The 21,982-nt window shown below is 30.9% G+C and overlaps 1 protein-coding gene across 3 annotated transcripts in view; it reads left to right on the top strand.

The window, feature by feature from the left end:
• Window positions 1-21,565, top strand: part of LOC115210771 (furin) — a 219,710-nt gene extending 198,145 nt beyond the window's left edge. The window contains exons 14-15 of one of the 3 annotated variants that reach the window (XR_004998783.1): window positions 11,395-11,608; window positions 16,913-17,051. Coding sequence is in view for 2 of the 3 variants with exons in the window: in XM_029779490.2 (XP_029635350.1) it covers window positions 16,913-17,293; window positions 18,153-18,244 (473 nt within the window). In the remaining variant the exon portion in view is untranslated. Of the gene's footprint in view, window positions 1-9,755; window positions 9,777-11,394; window positions 11,609-16,912; window positions 17,294-18,152 lie in introns of those variants that run through there. The other 2 variants (XM_029779490.2, XM_036502230.1) reach the window with 2 other exon arrangements.
• Window positions 21,566-21,982: the final 417 nt, after the last annotated feature.

The following is a 21,982-nucleotide window of genomic DNA, read 5'->3' on the forward strand; positions in this document are numbered from 1 at the left end:
ATAGTCTACCAACAATGTAAAAGGATAATTTAATACAAAGAAACTTTGCTAATATTTCTTCACTTGTAAATTCAAAACTACTTTGGATATTAACAAATATTTCAATTTTAATTTTACTACATAAGTATTTAAGATTTCAATAAATAATCTTTTAAAATAAAATGTATTGTAGTCTTGTATCTGTGTGAGAGTTAGTTTAAGTATATCACTATCTTGTAATTGGAAATATTTTTTTTAGGTAATTAAAGTTTTTATCAGTTACACCAAAACCACTTTAAAAATTTTTTTTTTCCTTCATTAATTACGAAGTTATATTCATTTAGACTATTTCCTATATATTCTTTTGAGTATTGACTGCTAATGGGTGAAGAAGTGTTATTCTTATGAAGTTTTGGAGGACCTGAAATCCCAACAAGGACATTACTGTAGGTAGGACTACCTCACACTATTTCAGTCACCTTCAGTAACCAATGCTGTTACTCTACATGCATTAACATTAACTTCCTCTATGTGTGGCTTAGCTAAACTTAAAATACTCTAGTGCTTGCACTCTACATTTTTCATCAGTAACATTCTTTTATACTTTATCTGTCATGGACAATATTCATCAGAAGTAAATGTCAAAGGATTTGGTACTAAAGGTAAAAGGTATCTCCTAAACTCAAGACTCATTTTGTTTAAGATGACATTTCACAATAAACTCAGATATTACAGTAATACATATGTAGATGGTAATAACAAGCCTATATTGGTTTTTTTCCAATTGTGTGATGTTGTAGACTATTTTTATTGATTTTTTTTTATTGCTGAAATTAAAAAATGTCATTTTCAGTTATATCATAGTTGGAATATATCTTAGAAAATTTCATTAAATAATAAACTTCAAGCAGATGACATCAACCCTAGCAGTTGTATTTGACCTTTCATTTGATAATCAATTAATGTATTAATTATACAAATAATTGGTCATTCTTAACTTTTACTTTTAAATGTCTCTCATCTTTAAAGATTTACTCCATTAACTAATAATTTAAAATGTATTTCTAGTTCATTAAATACATTTGTTTGATGTAAAACAACTTTGAATCCTTAATAACACTGTTTTGTATGAGATTGCTAGTTATTAATTTTTTTGCACAAATCACATATTCAGTGCAAGTTAATTTATCATCTCTTTTAATTAGAATTATGGAATTGACAATGCATATAACTTTAGTTATCAATATTATTAGTAGATTTTAAGGTGCTGAGTTGAATTGTTAGCACATCGGACAAAATGCTTAGTGGCATTTCTTCTGACTCTTTACATTCTGAGTTCAAATCCTGACATGGTCAACTTTGCCTTTCATCCTTTCAGGGATGATAAAATAAAGTACCTGTCAAGCATGGGGGTCAGTGTACTTGATTTTCCCCTTCCCTCAAAATTGCTGGCCTTGTGCCAAAATTAGAAAGAACTATTACTATATTTTCTTCAGGAATATTCTACTACATGTCAAAGACATCATCACGTATTGCTTGCTTCCTCTGTGTCAGATTTATTCTCCGATTTCTATACACACACTTAAGTGACATGCATAAATACTATCATGTGTGAACATATATATTTGTATGTGTATGTATATACATATATGCACATGTGTGTGTGTATAATATAAATAATTGTTCAACTTTTTTTGTAAAAAAAGGGAATGGTTTATTATGATTAATCTAATGGAATAAGTGATACCTGTGAGTGGGAAGATTAATAATTTTGTAATTTTCACATCTCTCAATTTCTATCAATATTCTTGATTAAAGTCCTTGTCAAAAGAAGACAAAACCATGTGACTGTTTTAATAATACAACTTGGTAATATGCATGTTTGGTATAATTCTTAGCTTAATTTGTCCAATAATCCATCCATCCAATGAATTTGGCAGTATTATTTCATGTTGCTTCTGTTGTCTTAAGCCCACTGTATCACAGCTGCTGTTGTACCTTATTATTTATCTTTCTCCTTTTTTTTTTTTTTGCGCTAAACTTATTTTACTGTGATGCTCCACTTCTATTATTGCTAATTACTTGCATTGTAAAATTAATTGATCCTTTAAAAGTAAAACATTGTGGGTTACTTTGATAATTATACTTGTAGGATTAAATAAAAAATAGATGTTTATTAATGACATCAAATATTTCTGTACAACTAGTATCTTTATCACTCATTTCTACTCTTTGCTTACCCACACTATATGCTAACCTGTACACTACCTTCAGGTTTGTCCAGTCTCTCTCCCACTCTGAATTAGCTATTTTCTTCTGCAGAGTATATTCAATTTTTCATTCCCCTTGGATTATTTTTTAATGGTATATCCTGAAATTGATTTTTTTTCATCTCCCTAAGCAAGAGAATAACTCCAACTTCTCTAATATCTTGAAAGGTTGTGAGAACTACTTTCAACTGAATCTTCATGTCTTCCTTTTCATTCTCAGTAATCAAAGTAGCTTTTGCAGAGTTTTGCATAAAACCCTCTCATTTTTTTCTTACCTTTTTCATAAACGAATGTATTTCTTTCATTTCAAATTCCAGTCAGTTATATTGTAACTCCACTATCCTCTGTTACTCATCACCATTTTCCTTTCAACATATGTTGTGCTGGGCCACCCCCATATAAATGGCTTTCTTTTCAATCAGCAACACTCTCACTTGATTTAGAAGAAGGTTATTCAAACCAAACTTCTCTTTCAATCAGTTGCATCACTATTTCTCACCAACATTTTCATGTCCTTTGCTTCTAAATCTATTAAGTTTTTTGCTTCATTCCTGTGTTGTGTCCTCACTTTATATCCTTCCTTTAATGTCCTATTGAATTAGTTGATTACTTCTGTTGCAATATTTTATTATTGTTATTACTATACATGTCACTGCTACATCTTATCACCATTAGCTCATCCATCCAAGGTTGTGTACCAACAATATTTACAATCATTCTTTGTCACATCCCACAACAACACTGCTTTTATGTCTTATGTTCCTTAATTTTTTTTTTTTTTCGCTTTTTACTAATGTTTTCAGCTCTTCAAAATCAATATGAATCTTATAAATACTTGCACAACAAACCCAAATATTCCACTTCAGGCAAGGTGTACATCCCTCTCTCCTTGAAAAAAAAAAGTTTATACAATGCGTAAAAATTATTTTTTGTGTTGATAATAATTATGAAATTATTACGAAATTTGTTTTTTGCATTGTTTTTAATTGTTGAAAATTACTTATTGTTGATGTGCAATATGAAAACTGTATTAGCTGGATGTGAGAGTCTTCTTCAAGCAGTGGTTGTAAACAATCCAATTTACTAAAAGCTAGCTAACAGCAACATTTTGAAAAAGTGTTTTGAAAAATATGCCTATTGTTTCAGTTCATGTTCTCTTTTATTTAAATTATTCTTTGATTATATATTTAATGAATTGAATATTTTTCTATATAAACAGGAATTTGTATATATCAACAGGCTTTATTACATAAACATTTTCTCAGCAATTAATATATATACTCTAACATTTTAAGTCATTTACATGTCATAAATGAAGTAGATTATTTCACTTTCATCATCTTTCTTATAACTGTCATTTAAAAGGCTCTGGTAGTTGAGTAGAATGAATTTAAATACATGTCTATGTATATAATTATTTATGGTTAAAGTAGCTATAAAACCTTAAGCTCAAGTTTTATATCCTGGTATGTTTAATGTAGAGAAAACTGGCCATGTTGGTAGTGTATTGACTTACCAACCAAAAGTTCATATTCTGTAATTGATGTTGTCCTGTCTGTGATCAACACATTTAATTCTTACCTGTAAATAGTTATCATGAGTTGATAAAATATTTCCCATTGTAAATAGCAGGATTGCTTTGTTTTATTAGATTACTAGTTTGAGTTCTAATTCTGTAGACCATCTAAAAGCAATGGGGAAAACAATTCTAATATTCTCTTTTTAAGTAATCCTTAAAGATGAGTCGTTGGGGAGTCTCTTATTGTTGCAGTGAATCATAGGATTAAGCAAACGTGTAGCAGATGATGAGATAAAATATATATTTATCATTGCCATCCTGAGGTAATTTGTTCTACAAATTTTAAATATTTGCATTATTGTTGGTGTGTTGATTTTCACAGCTGGTTCCCATCCTAGCTCACAATGAAGTGGTATTGATATACTGTTAGGTTAACCAAGGCAACAAGAGCCTGGTGTCTTTACATTTTGTAAGTTTGAATGTGTCAGTTTCCACTTTTGTCATCTTGTAAATTTTGTCATTTATCTAGAATCATTATCATCACATGTAGTTCTATACTTGCATGGGTTGGGTGGTTCTTTCCTGTACATCACTTTCCTATTTGTCAGTCTTTTGAATCTCCTTAATGAAGTTTAGCAACTTGTAATTAGCTTTAACTCTCCTCCCATATCTTCATATTTTACAGGTTTCTTCCTTTAATTGCCTGGCCCTTGTGTATCCACCTGTCATCTGCATCATATATCCATACTATTGCAGTCATCTCTCTTACACACTGTAGCTGATTCTTCTTAGTTTTCTCTCCCAAACTATTTGCACTCCATTGTTTATTCACAATAACATTACACATCCAATAGAACATGTTTGCCCTTTCTCAGCATTCATTCAAATTTCAAGTTTTACTACCATGTAACATCACACTTTGTGCACAACTATCATACAATCTCTCTATATTCCTGGCCTGAGTAATAATTCCCTAGACATTTTTCACCCTGTTCTGTTCTGAGTACTATCCATTAAGAACATTCTCCTCCACACTCCATAGGATATGACAATTGTCTGATTGTATGAGTTACGAGAAAATACTCTCCTTCGCCAAATACTTTCAACATCTCTGTGATTATCCCTGGTGATCCTGCTGTTATTTTTGTCTTGATATCTTTAACTATACTTTCAACTATATAGTGATTAACTTCAATAGTTCTCAGTGGTCTAGTGGTCTATTTAAATAAAAAAAAACTTTTTTCCAATCACACTTTCTATTTAGTAAGTTCTTGTAGTTACATTTCCAAAACTTTTTCTTTTAAGCATCAGTAAGGGCAAGCACATTATTGTCATTCTGTACACTCTTTTCCACAACAACTTTAGGATCTATACTGATACACTGTTTTTCAGTCCACAATACCTCACACCTCTGATCCTTTCACATTTCCTGAAGTTAGTGTAGTACATGATTACGTAATTTTCATCACGCAACTCTAATAAGATCTTTGATCTCTCTTCATCTCTTGTCCTGCATTCATAGCCTCCATATACACCAAACTGTCCATCATAATGTAACAACATGTCCATTTAAGTCACCAGCTGTGATAACAAGGTCATTGCCATTCTTTATCAAAGTTGCGTGCAAAATGATGTTTTCTGAAATGGTGCATTGACTTGATTGTAATAATACACATAAAAATGTTGTTTATGACTCGTGTAAGTTTGATTATTCTGTTATATATTCTAACCTCAATTACTTTATCCATTTCTTTGACAATATATCTATTTCATCCTCCTCCCCCAGCACTGTTACTCATCTACAAGAATTTATACCTTCTGCTCCTTTTCTTTGAAAAGTTGCTGAGGCTTCTCTCTTTTTGTACATGGCACACATTCTCTCACCTCCACTTTAGCATTTCTACAATCTCTCTGAACCTACCTTTCACTACACCAATGTTAAGGGTGACAGCTCTGAGTTTTTGCACCTGACAGAAAGAGGAGAGTTTCTGGTGTTGGGTGCCAGCTTGATGTCTATCTTGTTTGTTTGTTTTTTTTTGTTTTTTTATCTGAAACGAAGAGAATTGATGCAATTATTTGTTGATGATGATTAAGGTTCTCACACAAGGCCAAATATTTCTACCTGACCATCCAAATATGTGCTGCACTAATATGGTAAGTGTCAGTCTTTTAGATGCAGTTGAGGTTTTACTTTGTAACTATAGAAACTTTGGTATGTTTTTATTATTATTTTCCTTTTAATCAGCCTATCCTCCAACACTTTATGACATGGACTGAGAACACTAGAGAGGCAGTCTTTTAGGACTGAAGTGTAACCTCTACACTGTTTCATTGTTACTGCTCTTCATTGTGGCTTGCAAATTCCTCATCTCATTAGTGCAGTTAGGGTAGTACCTTTTTCATAATCTGATGGAGTTTGTTTGCATTACCCAACTTCCTAGGTTAGTCACACCCACTATGACTGTGAAGCCATATCTTCTGTGTTGCATGGAGGGGATCCCAAAGTTTATATAGCACCCCTCACACTCTGAAGGTGTCTATCTCAGGGGGTGAGATTTATCTGAGGTTGTCAGTAATGAGATTGATGCAGTGGTACTAGGTTAAAGAGATGTTGGAACTGGGAATTGAGGCACTGGGTGAGGTGGGGTGAAAATTTTTAGGTTAGATTTTAATATATAAAAGAATTAACAGATAAGCATATTACAAAAGATGATCTTAAAGATTAATGATAAACTACCACTGACCCAAGTATATCAAGTGTAAAACATTGAAAATCGCAGATATTTGTCAAAACTACCAAAATTCTTTAAAACTCTGTGCATTTTTTAAAAGGTATTGCTAAAATATCCAATTTTAAACAGGTATCAATTTTTTCTTAAAACTTTCTATTAAATTAATTATTATTCTAAGCTGTATTTTATATTAATTCATTATTAAAGTAACTAAACTTAATCCTCTTCACCTGCACCTTTTCTCTCTCTCTCGTAGTATTTACATAACTGTATCGATGATATGTATAATAAGAACGACTTCATTGATAAATAGTTGCTTAATTTTTTCCTTCTACACATTTAGAGGTAAGTAAACATTTCGCTAATTTCAGGTTTAGAGACATTTTCTCGTTTGTGTTCAAAGTTATCTTTCCTGTAACTCCTCAGTAGTCTCCCTTCATTGAATTATTTCTAAAATTCTATTTTGCCTTTAACAGGAGAGAACATGATCTTTATTTAGTTTGTTAAATACTTACTGCTAGTAATATAATTTTTAAATAATTTAGTTTCCTGTAAAATGTTGATTATGACGATAATGATAATTATAGAAGTTGTACACCTCACTTTTCGAAATGAAAGCCAATTAATTTAACTTCAGTTAGCAGTTTGAAAACAAAAGTAATCCTAGTATCAGTTTTTGATAATTTTTTCTTTCTTTTTTTTTTCCCCTCAAGAGAAAATTGATATTGTAAATGCTGTAAATATTCAGCAAGTACAAAATGATTCTATTATATCTCCAGAACTATTAATTCACATACCACTTACATCCTTCACTCTGAAATAAGAGCAAATATTCTAAAACATTAAATGGTTCACAATTTCGTTTTTATTTCTTGAAATCTTAAAATCACTTTTAATCTACCTCATTTGGTTTTTTTTTTTGGTTTTTTTAACACTTGTGGAAAAATTTTAACTAAATATAAATATTAATTTGAATATATTTCATTTTATGTATTTGTTTCTTTTTCACTACTTCCTTTATTTTACTTTTTTAAATTTCTAAAGCCATATTTCTAAAAGTTATGTTCAAAACTAATTTTAATTCTAAAATGAAGAAAATTTCTCATAATTTATTTCTTTATTTCTTAAAAATAAAGTACAAGTATATAATGAAGACTAATTACAATTGTTTCTTTAAAAACTTTTGTCTCTCAGCTGTTAGATTTATTTTAATAATTAATAACTAAATATATTTCAATAATGTTCCGAATAATTTAATTGACTGAATTTTTAGCAGTCTGTCTTAATTGCCAGATGGAGATATGAATGAATGAATAAATTATAAAAGATTCGTATTTTTGAAGGGCTAGAAATTTTCATAAGTTATCGATTTTTACCCTTTAGCAGTGATCCTTTATCCTTTAATTAAACAGTTATATTGTTAACAAAATATTCCAGTTCAATTTTCAGTTGTTTACTCCTCTGATTGATATTATAATTAAAAATGACAAACTCAAAGACAAACTTTATTCAGAATATTTTTCATTTATCAAATATTATCTTTGGTATTTTTGTTTTTTTATTGTCATGCTTTTGAGTTGTTGTTTTTTTCCATTTCTTAATCCTCTTTTAAAAAATAATATAATGTTTAGCTGTTTTTTGTTTATCTGTATTATCATTATCAGACATTAATGATGTCTACACTTTACTCTTTTACTGCTTTTGTCAATTCAACATTGTGAAATATTGATCATATTCTTTTGTTGCCTTGTACCTGCTCGACAACAATGTCTAATTCTGTATACACATCATTATTCATATTTTTAAGAAAAAGAAAAAGACATGAATAAAAAGACATTTGTTTTTAATCTTGTTTTTTGTTGGTTACTTAATTCTAGAAAGGTGTCTTTCTATTTCATTTTAAAATATTGTTCTTAATCATAATTTAGATATGTAGGAAACTTGGTTTGCTGTAAGTTTACTCATTCCACAAGAGACAATAGAATTGCTATCAAAATGCTTTGAATTCTTAATCCCTGAACAAAATCAAAAGTTACGGTTTTAGGAATGTGTGACAACTGTAGAGCTTAAGTTGGAATTGAATTCAAATCTACATTTGTGTGTACAACTCTTATTTGCTTCGCTTCACCTAGTTCTCATGAATAAGTATCAGAACTTAGGGAAATTACCTGCAATGGAGTATTATACTATCCAGTTTCTCTTTTATCTGCTTAACACTTTAGAAATGAAAATTTATTACTGGTTCTCTAAATTCATATGGTTAGTAAAAATATATATTTCGAATATATGACAATTTTTGAGGCTTTAAAAAATGTGTCCCAATTTGAACTCCTGCCCAGTGTATAATTTAAACTACTGATTTATAGTGGAAACTTATATTGTGTAATAATTAACAGACATCACTGTCATACAAGCAGTGTCTTTCATCTGTAATCTTCCATGAAAATATATCTTGCCATTGTACTGTTCATATTCAAAGGATTAGGATATAAATATTACCTTACTTAGAGACAAGAGAGTGTTGGCAACAGAAAAGGCAACTAACTGCAGAAAATCTACCTCAGGGAATTCTATCTGACCCATGCAAGCTCAGAAGAGTGGATGTTAAACAATGATGATTATGATCAAGATCCAAATATCAAATTTAGTATTTTACAAAAACCTCAAATTTAAGGTTAATTTTTTAGTTTTGAATACCAGCTTATTTGCTAATAATCTTGTTTATAAAATATTATTAGATACAATGTTTATTCAGCAGCAGCATCACACTGTTTTCATTTGAAATTTGTTCATCATCTGACTCATAATAATTGCTGGTATGTCCTTTCTTTACAATGTTTCTAATAAAATATACTGTCTATGATTTTGAATTACTTTTTGAAAATTATCAAGAATTTGCCATTAAAATAATAGAGGACAGTTTTAATTTAAACATTTTAAACAGGTGGTTTTGTATCACAGAACCAGATGGTTTGATATCAAAAAGGTTAATAGATGTTCAACTAGAGATATAAATGAAATTATTGTATACAGTGCTCAGGTGACATAAATAAATTATTTAAAGCAGAACTGGTTTTATTTGTGGTCAGAATAAATTATTATTTGAAGATTTCAGGGTGCATATTTACAAAAGATATATTTACAACATAGAAAATGTAAACTAAACTGGTTTGGTGTAAATCCTATGGCATATAATGATACTTGTCTTTTTTTTTTTTTCTTTAACTGTTTAATATTTGTTTCATTGATTTTCAGTGATTCATAAAACATGAACTGGTAAATTATCATTTTTTTTTTAGATAAATATTGTTGTAATAATATTTTGTCTTTAGAAATATTGCTGAAGTATAAATAATATCTAAAAGAGCTGGAAATTTCATATCAATGATATATATATTCCAATGTTTTGTTATTTTCCTAAATTCTAAATACATTTGCACTTTTTTGTCCAGTTTTCTTTCATATTAACTAAAGCTGAACTTCTTACTACAAATGTGTTATTTTTCTAATTCAGTTTGTTTTGTTTTTTAACTTACAAAATCATTTTATTTAATTAAATTTTGATCACTCAATATTTTTATCTTGGTAATATTTTCAGTATATTATTTTTAATCCTTATTAAAATGTTTCAAAACTTCAATTTTTTCCTAAACATTCATTTTCTCATTAAACACTTTTGCTATTTTTCAACTTATTTTTAGTTTCTATATTTGTTTTGCTTATTTTTCTTGTTTTATTTGCTTTAGTCATTAACTGCCAATTATAATTCAATGACTATTTTGCTGTGTTATTTTAATTTAATTTTGCTACATTAAGTTATATATTATCACTACCCTTGTGGAATTTAGCCAGACAGAAGTCACTGAAACCTGTTACACACATTTATTGTTGTTGATTGACAATGCATCTATTGTTAAAATATAGACTATACAAATTTTTAATAAAAGTAAACAGCTTTTAATTATCGTGCACACAGATACAATAGAAATATTGAGTTGTTTCCCTTGAATATTCAATACGCCTATATTTATAATTAAAAGAAAATACTCTTTCACACAAAATTCACTCTACTCTTTTAAATAACTTTCTTGCTATTCTCACTTAATTTTTATAGCATCTTTATTTATTGTACACTGTAAACTAATCACCCCAGGTTGTCCTGATAATTCAAATTCTTATCAGGTGATTTCAGTCTAATATGAGAAATTAAAAGATAATTTTTACTTGTCATAGTTGCTAATTTCCTGTCAACAGACAAAACTCATTATTAGATTTGTAATTGGTTGCCAGCTGGCAGAATCGTTAGCATGTGAGTAAAATCCTTAGTGACATTTCATCTGTCTTTATGTTCTGAGTTAAAATTCTTCTGAGATCAACTGTGCTTTTCATCCTTTTGAGATCAATGAAATAAGTATCAGTTGAGCACTGGGGATGATATAATCAACTAGCCCCCTCCCACAAAATTTCAGGCCTTGTGCCTATAATAGATAGAATTATTAGGTTTGTAATTTCTTCCTTTAGATGTAAATTTTCTGTATCCATTTCTTATTCACAGAGATTGTTCCATCAATTGAAATATATTCTAAACTTTTAGATCATCTCTGTTGGAGTTTCACTCAATACACCAGCAGTCTATCTATCATTCAACAATATCTTTCCCAGCTCTTCCACATGCCATACCCTTAGCTCCTGCACTAGGCTGTTCACTTTTCTTTTTTTCTGTTTGTACATATCTGCTTCTGTTCTTGCTTATATTTTTATTTATCCCCCCACCCACTACCACCACCTCTCAAATTCAATTATCTGTTTCCATTATTTAAGTTAATATATTGTTTGATGCAATGAGTTCAAATCACTGTGATATTGTTACTATGATTAAACTCTGTCTAAGTAGTGACTTCTTACAGAATGCAGTTTGTTGCCATGGACCAATGTCTGAAGCAACTGTAGTGGTTTGGTGTCTGTTAGACAACTTCCAAATAAGTGCTGCTACTCAATAATTCCTTTCCAAATTGACATCAGCCAGCCAGTCAGATGGCCATCCATCCAATAACCAGCTATGGTGTCTGTGCATTTTCCATACTGAGAAGCTTGCAGACATCACCAGGGTGAGTGTGGCTGGACTACTTATCTATGTGCTATGATGCGTGCTGGTGCAGCATGTGCCTATTACTACTATTGTTACTATTAATTCAAGTAAACCAAACCCCCACCAGATAGTAATGTTTGTTATCTTCCAAACAGCATGTCCCCCTGCCCCCCATTATCCCTGTGTCTCAGTTATAGTTTAATAGATTTCCCATAGGAAATGCTTCTTAGTGCATGATATTCTATTTAACATCGTTGTTTTACTACCTCTGTTTCCTCCTGTAATTCAGTGCCAATTACAAAGAGTTTTCTTTTTATATATTAAAAAAATAGTACCACATTATGGTGATTATTAATTACCAATCAGGTATCATTAATCTTATTAGTAGAACCAAAATTATCATGTTCTATCTATATACAGTAATACCTGTTTGGTTATTAACTCTTGTGAAACTAGGTGTCTGCTTCTTGTTTATGACCGTGGTCAGTATTATAGATACTACTCAATTGTCAGTTACTATAACCACAATTTCATGTTAATATCGTCTTCATTTCTTATCTCATCCCCTTCTTCATCTCTCTTAGTGACTTGTACAATCACATCTTAAATGTGAATTATTGTTTATTTGAAGCTTTCTTAATTGTGAAAAGATTAAGATATATTTATCTTTAGAATGTATTTTTGATATTTTTATAATGTTATAGATTGAGTTAATAAACAAACATGTACTTGCAGATTATTCAATTAGAATGTAACATACAATGAGTATAAAAACAATTGTTAAACACCATAACTGTATTGGTTATTTCTAACATTCTAGTCAGTTCTTCATAGTTCTGGGAATTTTATTCATTTTTATATTGTTGCTAATCTCATTTCACAAATGGATTTTAAAATGAAAAAAAATTTTTTTTTTGCTTTGAAATTTTTTTAGCATTTTGAATTGATGAAAAAAATTACAGAATTCATGTGCTAAATTTTTATCAGTGACTAGCCAGTTATTTTAGATTGTGAATATTTATATTTACTGTGACTGATTTTTTTTTTTTTTTTACCATTTAAGAATTCTTTATTATAATTTATGAATTTATTATATTGTAGAAGATGAATTTTTATGATTTGAAGTCTGAAATTTTTGTGAAATGTTGTATAAAAATATTTTGGGGGCCCAAAAAATATTTCTAATTATTTTTATTATGTTCATAAGAAAATTAAGAAGGCTAGTCTTTGAAAGGATTTAAAATAGTTAGCATACAGAATCAAGTTAAACAGAAATGCACTAAAATACAGTGTGCCTTAACATGCTATAGAAATATTATTTCATATGAAATAGTTGAATTTTTTAGAAGATTCACAAAATAGGCTCAATATAGCCATTGGTATTATAACTATTGTATTTCAAGAAGGAAATTATCTTAGAAATAAGAAAGTGCAGGGCTATAATTTCTTCCTAATTTAGAATCACTCTTAAGTCTATTTAGAGACATAGGTTTATTTAGTTTACGTAATATGTTCTTCAGCTTGACTTGTTGACCTTAGTATATTCCATTTGTTATTACTTTTGTTCTATATTAATCTTATTGAACCCTTGTAGCTTCCTTATACACCCTTCCAAAACATCTACCTTTTACTAACACCATCCACCAGGTTGTAGCCATGTTGAGACACTACTACATAGTTTACAATATCTTTTTCCATTGTGATTTTTTTTTCAGAAACTTGACGGAATGCTTTCCCTTCAAAAAGCAAAATTGTGTATGTGTGTAAGCCCACACACACATTTAGTGTCGATTGTCAGAAGAAATTGTACTCACTATAACAGAGATTAGTAATAATTTTATTTTGGTCAAGCTACTCTATTGCTACTCTGGAATTTCACCTGTACATTCATAGGGTCATAACTTGTCTGGAGATGAAACTCCAGAGTGGCACAAGACTGACTTGACCAAAACATATATATGCTTACATGTGAGCATGATGAATCCCTAGTTCTCCTTACAACATCTGTCAAGGCAAAAGATAAACCAAAGCATACTCTGGGGATCATTCCACTCCTAGTCTTCCCAGCCAGTGCTGGGCCACCAGAGGAAAAAGTTGTTAAATCTAAAAAGTGAGTACAGCTCTATACATGCTTTACTCACTTTAAATAATTTGTTACTGAGGAATTTCTTGGAAAACACTATGGAAAAAGTTTTGTGGTAATAAGGAGCTGTAAAATATACAGGCTTGACCAACTAGAAGTATGTTAATTGCAAGCCTGCATGAAGGTTGTTGTTCAGCTACTTGAGTTGACTGAGTATTCCTTTCCAAAGATAGCACTGCTCACCTGATAATCACAAAAGACCTAAGAAAGGTGGTCGAAACAAAACTTACCTATTTCTGAACCTGTAGGTAATATTTTTATTGTGTGTGTATGTATAACACACACATATGGTAATGCCTATATGTTGATGACCTTATATGTAGTACAGGGGTGGAATCAAAGGGCCTCAGAGTTTGCTTAGCAAAGACTTAAGTATTAGCAAGAAAGAAAACAGACAGGGAAATGAGCTTGCTCAGTATGCTGAGAAGAGTAAGAAGAAATTCCATATAGTCTACCCATTGTAAACTATAGATACACAAGGAGTGCAGTGGATTCATAGGCAGGCTTACAGAAAAAGCAGACTTTATATGTAGTAGATGCACGAGAAATACTAACAGCACACATGAAATAAATTTTTGTGAATACCTAAGGGATTACCTAGAGGTAGTAGATATTTCTGCTATAGAGGAGAATGTTTTGAAAGTATAGTTGCTTGAATAAGAAGCTGGAGATAGTTCAGGGAGCTATTATTTCTGTTGATAATACAATTTTACTCTCTCAAGGTGAACAATAGGCTGTATGATGCTTGTCGAAGAACAAAAAATGTTACATGGTAGACAGAAATGGACTCTGAGCACAGAGGACATACAAATAGTAGAAAGGAATGAAATTAGCATGCTAAACTAGACGTGTGTAAATGATGGAGTACAAATGTGTGAAATGAAAAACTAAGGGTGAAGTTCAGAGTAGACTGTCAACTTTGATATAATGAATATATATGTTGTATGTGTACACTAGTGTTGCCCTATACTTTTCATTAGTCAACAAGAAAGCAAGCATAATACACCTACTCAGATAATAGAGTGGGTGTATTATTTATACAGTGTTATGAATTTAGTCTCATAACTGCTAATTCATGTGGAAGAATCTTTGAAGCATGGAAAGACATATTTTTCATGGTAGACTGGAAATAGAGGCACCTGAAATCAGAACTTAAGTGTCAACAATGGCACACAACTTAAAGAGGTTAGTGGCTTCATGGACCTTAGGTCCTATGTTGCTGATAGTCAAAAGAAAACTTCCTATAGAAAGCAGTCATCTCATGAAGTTCAAACCTGGACTATAACAAGAAACCTCAACACTGCTTGATCATATGTACACCAAGTATACACCAGTGAGATATCAAAATATCTCATGGTGTGAACATAAGACCAAAGAGAAGATCTAAGTACATAGTGTACCTATTTCTGTTATAACCGCTCAAAGCAGTGAAGGCTTTATTGGCCACTGCTTTCAGGTTGGACATATGAGATGTTACATCTTGGAGGTTTCCACATCCTAGTAGCAGACAAAGACTACTCGATTATTATTGGTGGGCACATAGCAGAAAATTGAGGATCTACCAAAAGCTAATGGAGAATGGTGATTCTTAGTATGGTTTTGTGAAACACAACACTTGTTTTCAAGTAAGGTAATGTTTCTCTGTACCTGGACATGATTTTAAAAAAAGATTAGAAGCAAAGGACATTATTTATATGATGATGATGTGCCTTTACAATTATCACAAGGTGTCAGGGAAAGGAGACATAAACACACATGCACATATATATATATATATATATGTACAAACACATACATGAAAGGCTTCTTTCAGTTTCTGTCTACTAAAACCAAGGCTTTGGACTATAGCAGACTTTTGCCCAAGGTGCCAAGAAATGAACTTCTTAACCACATAATCATGCCTGCACCTAATGTGTGTATATATGTGTACATCATTTGTAATACACACACACACATATATATATAGTCAAATCAAACATTAAAAATAACAAATAACAGAAAACTCTATATATGGAATGTATTAGCTTGATACAAACACACACAGCTCTCTTCCCACAGGGAGCGTTGTATTAATTCAGCAATTATTACTCTCTCCATAGTTTGTATTAAGATATTTATCCCATATTATACATACTAACAACTACACAGAAATATCAAGTCATTTACCACACCAATCATTTTGTTATAATTGTCTGTGATCTACTAACCCTCTTGTTACCATATTTCTGTTGAAATGATATGGCGTTTGTTTCGATTAATTTTGAAAATATTGAAGAATTTAGTAAAATAACTTTGACGTTATTAACCTTAACAAGAAATTTTGATTGAATGCTTTAATATAGATGACTTTAAAAAGAGGATTTGTATAATAGAACTAGGGGCAGTTTCAAGCAGATTAATATCAGAAGAGTTAAAATCTAATGAGATTTGTGCCTTGCCTTTCTCTATGGGTTTTTCAACTTTAGGGGAAATGAATTTTTATCTGATTGCAGACTCCTCTGTTAAAAGCTTATCGCTCTACTATACTGCTTACAATAAATAAAGTTCTTCAGTAGTTTCCTCCAATTTTTTTCTTCTGTTAGTCAGTGGAATTTATGAGTTCATTCCGTTTTTTCTTTTCCTTTTTTTAAAGAATATTATAACAAATTCTTATAAACCTTAATAAATATCTCATCAAGTTGATCTTTTCCATTATATTTATATTGATATTTGAAACACTATTTGTAAAACCTAAACATCTATATTACTAAAGCATGTTTTGACTATATTCAATAAGCATGTATAATACTGCCCTTAAATAGCTTTAAATTTTTTTTTTTTTTTGCACGATAAACCTCTGTGTTGGTTATTATATTTATTATCAACTATTTATTTTTACAAATATTATCTTTACTACATAATTTTAATAAAAATTCTTTTACAATATTACATTTATAAATCTAGCAAGATGTGACTAATTTTTCCATATTGATAATAATTTCTAGCATTGAGTAAAAATATGATGTAGACTTTACAGTTTTGTTACTATCTGATAACTTCTCATTTATAACTTACTACCTTTTGAAAAATTAATTTGAAATCTTAGTATATTTGTTTTAAAAGTTGTGTTCCAATTAAATTAATACATGCATACTATTATGAATACTTCAGTCATATTAATTTTTTGCTGTTTCTTTTCAGAATGTCGTGTGGGGTTCTATAAGTTGGGTAGCAAATGTGTTGCCACCTGCCCAGTACAGTATTACGGTTACGTTGAAATTGTTTCATCACATAATGGCAATTCAAATAAAACAGTTGCTACGTGTCGCAAATGTCACCCAGCATGCAATAAATGCAAAGGAGGAAGAAATACTGATTGCTTCGAATGTAATCCTGATTATATTCTAGAAAGCAGACAATGCATTCCAAAAGAATTCATTGAATCTATGAGTCCTTACAAATTCCTCATTTGGTTTGCATCAATTGTTGTCATGCTCTTTGTCTTTTATTGTGCGTTTAGGTTGTGCCCACAATACCTAAAGCAACAAGAGAAGCAAAGTATTGATCAACAACCATCTCAAGGTAATTAACCTATTTCATTACATCTAGGTTCCTTACGTTCACACAAAGCTACTAATGATTTGATTTTCCATGTCCTTGTGGTTAAGCTATTATCCGCATACATAAACTGGCTTCAACCAGAATTTTAAATTTGTCTCATTTGACTTCATTTAAGGAGTTTACCTTCTGGTCCAGTTGATTAAAAGAAAATTTATGCCCAGTGCTAATCAAAATGCAAGATTAGCTTTATTTTTTTGTTTATTTCCTTAATTTTTATGCCAAAACTTCTGTTGGAGTTAACAGTGCCCTAGCAAGGTAGAGTGGAGGAGGCACAAGAGAGAAAGGGAACCAAGTACCAAGCATTAGTGAAGGACTGCCACAAGGTTAAGTGGAGGTGTTTGCCAGTAGAGTTTGGCAGGGTTCACAGGTTGTATTCTGAGTGAGGTCAGTGGAACTCTAGACATTATAGGAATGAACAGCAGAAGAGCCATCAGGAGTAACATAGAAGCTGCTGAGAAAGTATCTAAATGGTTCCTGTTGAAAAACAATGAACAGTATGTTCAATGGTGTTCCTCTCAGACACAGGCCTAGGCTTGATCAGTCTAGGTCAGGGTTGCCTGGATGAGGGTGTATGCTGTAAAAACTGAAACACCTGGTGGTCCCAGAATGCAATACTGACAATTTGTCCAAGAAGTGTACTGAACTGAGTATTAATCTTGCTTCAAAGATTTTAGATTTGGTTAAATAAAATGAATCTGCTGAGAGAAGCAAATTTTAAATTTTTTATTTCAATAGGTGTGTGTGTAATTTATTTAGATGACTAAACTGTTTTTTATTTCATTAAAATAATTTTCAATTTTTTTTGTTCTACCTTTAACAGAAATGTCTATGCCACCAGCACCACCATCACCACTCCAGAATACTTGGTCAACATGTAACCATTCTCACCAACCTGTGGAACAAGGCTTTTGAGCTCTCTGAAATATCAAAGTAATTACTTCCTCATCAAATTGGCCAAATGAAGATTTTGGTCTCTTGTAGGCACAACTCCAAGGAATACTCTTACTAGCCTGCCATATTGAATCGTTGTCCATTCTCAGTCACATTTTGGGTGGGAAATTTAAATGCCAAAACATTGGTAAATGTCTAAGTCTCAAGATGACAATACACAACTATCTTGGACTCTTATAATGTTATTTTGACAGCTCTGTCATACCTTAATACATTAGCAATCTCTGTCTCTTTCATGATCACACACAAACACACAACACCTAAAGCAACGAGAGATGTGTGTGTGTATGTGTGTGTGCAGTAACACATACATACACATTCTAGAAATGAACAAAAACCAATTAGTGTAAATGCACTTAAAACTAAATTTCCTGTCAAATTAGGAAATTCAACTGGTATTTATATTTGAGGGGGAAAAAAAAGAAAAAAATTCATGTAATATTAATAATTAAGCCAATTACTAATGTTAAAGTTGCTTTCAATTGATAGTATTGCCAAGTCTATATAAAGAATATAGCATATTGTATTCTAAATTATTGCTATGTTGTGCGTAAAAGCATGATCAAGATCAGCTATGTGTAAGGTGTGGTTAAGCTTGGGCTTACTCTAAATTATATCCCTGGATGAGATGTTGTGCTAGTCCAGGCAGGCTGGGGAAAAGCTCTCAATTCAGATGCATCCATTTACTCTTCTATGTTAAATCAAGCTTTCAAACTTCATCATAAAGCTGTGTCCAATACAGAATAATCTGATGTTTAGGAGTAATAATCTTTACAGAGAATAAATACAGAGGGAGACATAGTTCACATAGGCCCTTTGCATTCATTCTTGATTGATGACTTCAATCAGAATCCAAACGCCAAAATATTTCAGATTTTTAAAAGGGAAGCTGTATGATCAATTATATCTTTTTGAAATAAGTGAGATGAAAATGTTATGATGGATCTTCAAATGTGAGCCAGAAAATGGATTAAATGAAATTTAGGAAATTAAAGTCATTGAGATACACCTTTTGTCGCAGTAGATTTAGGTGATATAATAATCATATAGAGATAATCTTAGTAAGAATTGAGTGGTAAAATACTATTCACTTGATAAAATATTAGTCACTTGCTACATAGTAGAGACACTAAAAAAAAAGAAAAACCTATGGAAAAATTAGATTGCAGATAGCTTAAAGCACTCAGCCTTGATGTTAACAATATAAATAAATTGGGATCAAATATTTCAGTCCTTTTCAAAATAAAGGGCTAATGGGACATATAAAAGTATTAAGATTTGTATTGTGTGAAGGCATTGTAATTAAAAATAGAAATTACTTGATACAATTAAGGTTATGTATCCTTTAATTCCAACCTACTTATGTTGGAAAGAAACAATATGGATAGAAAACCAGAATAGGAATCCTTAATTCTGCTTCCTACAAATAATCCCTAGACTTCAGAGAATAACTTTATTATAATATAGTTGTTTCATTTTGGATTATTTTTAATGTTTTGTACATTCCTAAGATTGGCAGAAACCTTAGAGTGCTAGACTAGAACTAGTTTTAGTAATTTCTTTTTGGGGCCCTGTTTTCAAATCCTATGCAGGATGGCTCAGCCTTTCATCTGTCCATGATTTAAAAATAAGTATTGATTCAATTGGTTATAAAACCCACTTTTAGACCAACTAGCTTAGTGTCTAGTCACAATCAGTATTATCCAATATAGTCTTCATTTTTAAATAGTAGTTTTTCATTGATTCAGAAAATCCCTCCAGAGGCCTTCAGGAAGTGGAAGGATTAGAAAATTAAATGAAATTATTAAAGTAAATTTTTCATTATAGATTCTAAAAGTTGGTAATCAGAAGTAATAGATGATATATGAATAAATTTTGTTTATATAGAGCTACATTAATATGAAAACATAAATTAGCTCCATGATTTTTTTAAGTCCAAGGAAGATTACAGCAGCCATAGACCTCTCTACCATTTCCAGACAATGTGGTTGATGTAGGTGATGTTTTGTTTGAACTTCTGCATGTTGATGCCTGTAGAGAAAAAGTGAGAACTGCAGTTCTGGGGAGAAAGAATCGGCTGAAGTATTTCTTGGCAGACTTTCAGCTGTCATTAGTATTCTTGTTAATTATATTAAATGGATAAAAACCTGGAGAACTGAATATAATGTGTGACAAAGCCTAATCCAGAAAAAGTGTCTATAAGTAAAAGAATTTATTCTTAAAATGGAAAGAAAATTCTTTAGATTTTTGTACTTTACTGAACTTGTACTATCTTTTTACGAATGCATTCTGTTTAAGGTTGTGAGTTACAAAAAGATGTAATACACATTTTTTTTTAATGAATCTCTCTGGCTAGTAATTTAGTACAATTTGGCTCTTCCATTCCTTACAATAACATAATACACAGTTGTCGTCAAATTAGTTTTATTCTTCAGAAAGATAGAATATTTCTGAATTCTCAGTCGCAACTGTGTAAATGCTCTTTTAAAAATATGTATGTAAAAATTTAAAAAATAAGTATTTTAGAAAACTTCCATTTAAAAAAAAGATCTGCTTAAAATGATTTCACAAAAATGACTGCATTTGAAGTCCTCCTCCTCCTAATTTAAGGCAGTGCCTGTTTACAAAGTATAACAATGTTTATACATTTACAAATTTCTCAAAGCTGAATTTCCACTGGATATTTAGCCATCCATCCTAAAATCTAAGGAATCTTCCATCTGACTATATTAAGTCATCCACCTTAAGTGTTGTATTAAAGTTCCTGGAAATATCTTGTTATATTTTCATACTGATTCTTACAGAAAATTATTCTTTGTCTACATATCCCATGTTTTCATATCTGGCATTTAAGCTATCTTAAAGACTTCTTGTTCCTTTCAAGGAGGACTTGTTTAGCCTAGTTTGGTAACCGAGTTACATTGGGTTACCCACTATATGAAAGCTCAATATATTTTGTACAATTTGAGTAAATATTTTTTTCTAGTCTTTGTTTTTATATTTTAGCTTTTGTAATACAACTTCCTAATTTTGATTCTAAGTCTGCTTTTTCTATGCTGGCTGTGTGAGAAAATGGTAATGGGTTAAGTGTGGCATGACTTTGCATCATTTCTATCATTCTAATTTTGGCTGTTTCTGCTGTCTCAGGGACTGCATTGACACGTACAACTAAACCATTGTCACCCAGCATTAAAGATTACTTTTCAATATCATTCCACCTACTAAATACCATTTGTACAAACAAACTGATGATCTCAATAAAAATACATTTTTAAAAAGAAACATTTTCTTGGTTTTGCTTCATTTATTTAATTTTTCCTTATCGATTATTTGGATGTGGTCAACATTATCTAATTCGTGGTGGGAAGTGTGTATGAACACAATCTTGACTGTATTAACAGAAGGATTAATTTTATAAAGGCCCATTTGCAGATTACCTCAATGACAAATGATAACATTATTATTGTGACTGATAACTTCAATAGACATGTTAGGCAGCATCTGGGTCAATTTTAGGGCAAACATGGAGGTTACAGCTTTAGTTCCAGTAATGCAAAGGAACAAAGGCTGCTGGAATTCCATGATTTCTTGATCCGCAGTATTAACTTCAGAAAACTAACAAGCCAGCCACCCGATCACCCATCAATCTGATGGGCACACAAACCAGATTGACTACATTCTCACTAGAAAACAAGATAG

The sequence above is a fragment of the Octopus sinensis genome, linkage group LG4, assembly GCF_006345805.1.
Source record: "Octopus sinensis linkage group LG4, ASM634580v1, whole genome shotgun sequence".
Classification (NCBI taxonomy): Eukaryota; Metazoa; Mollusca; class Cephalopoda; order Octopoda; family Octopodidae; genus Octopus; species Octopus sinensis.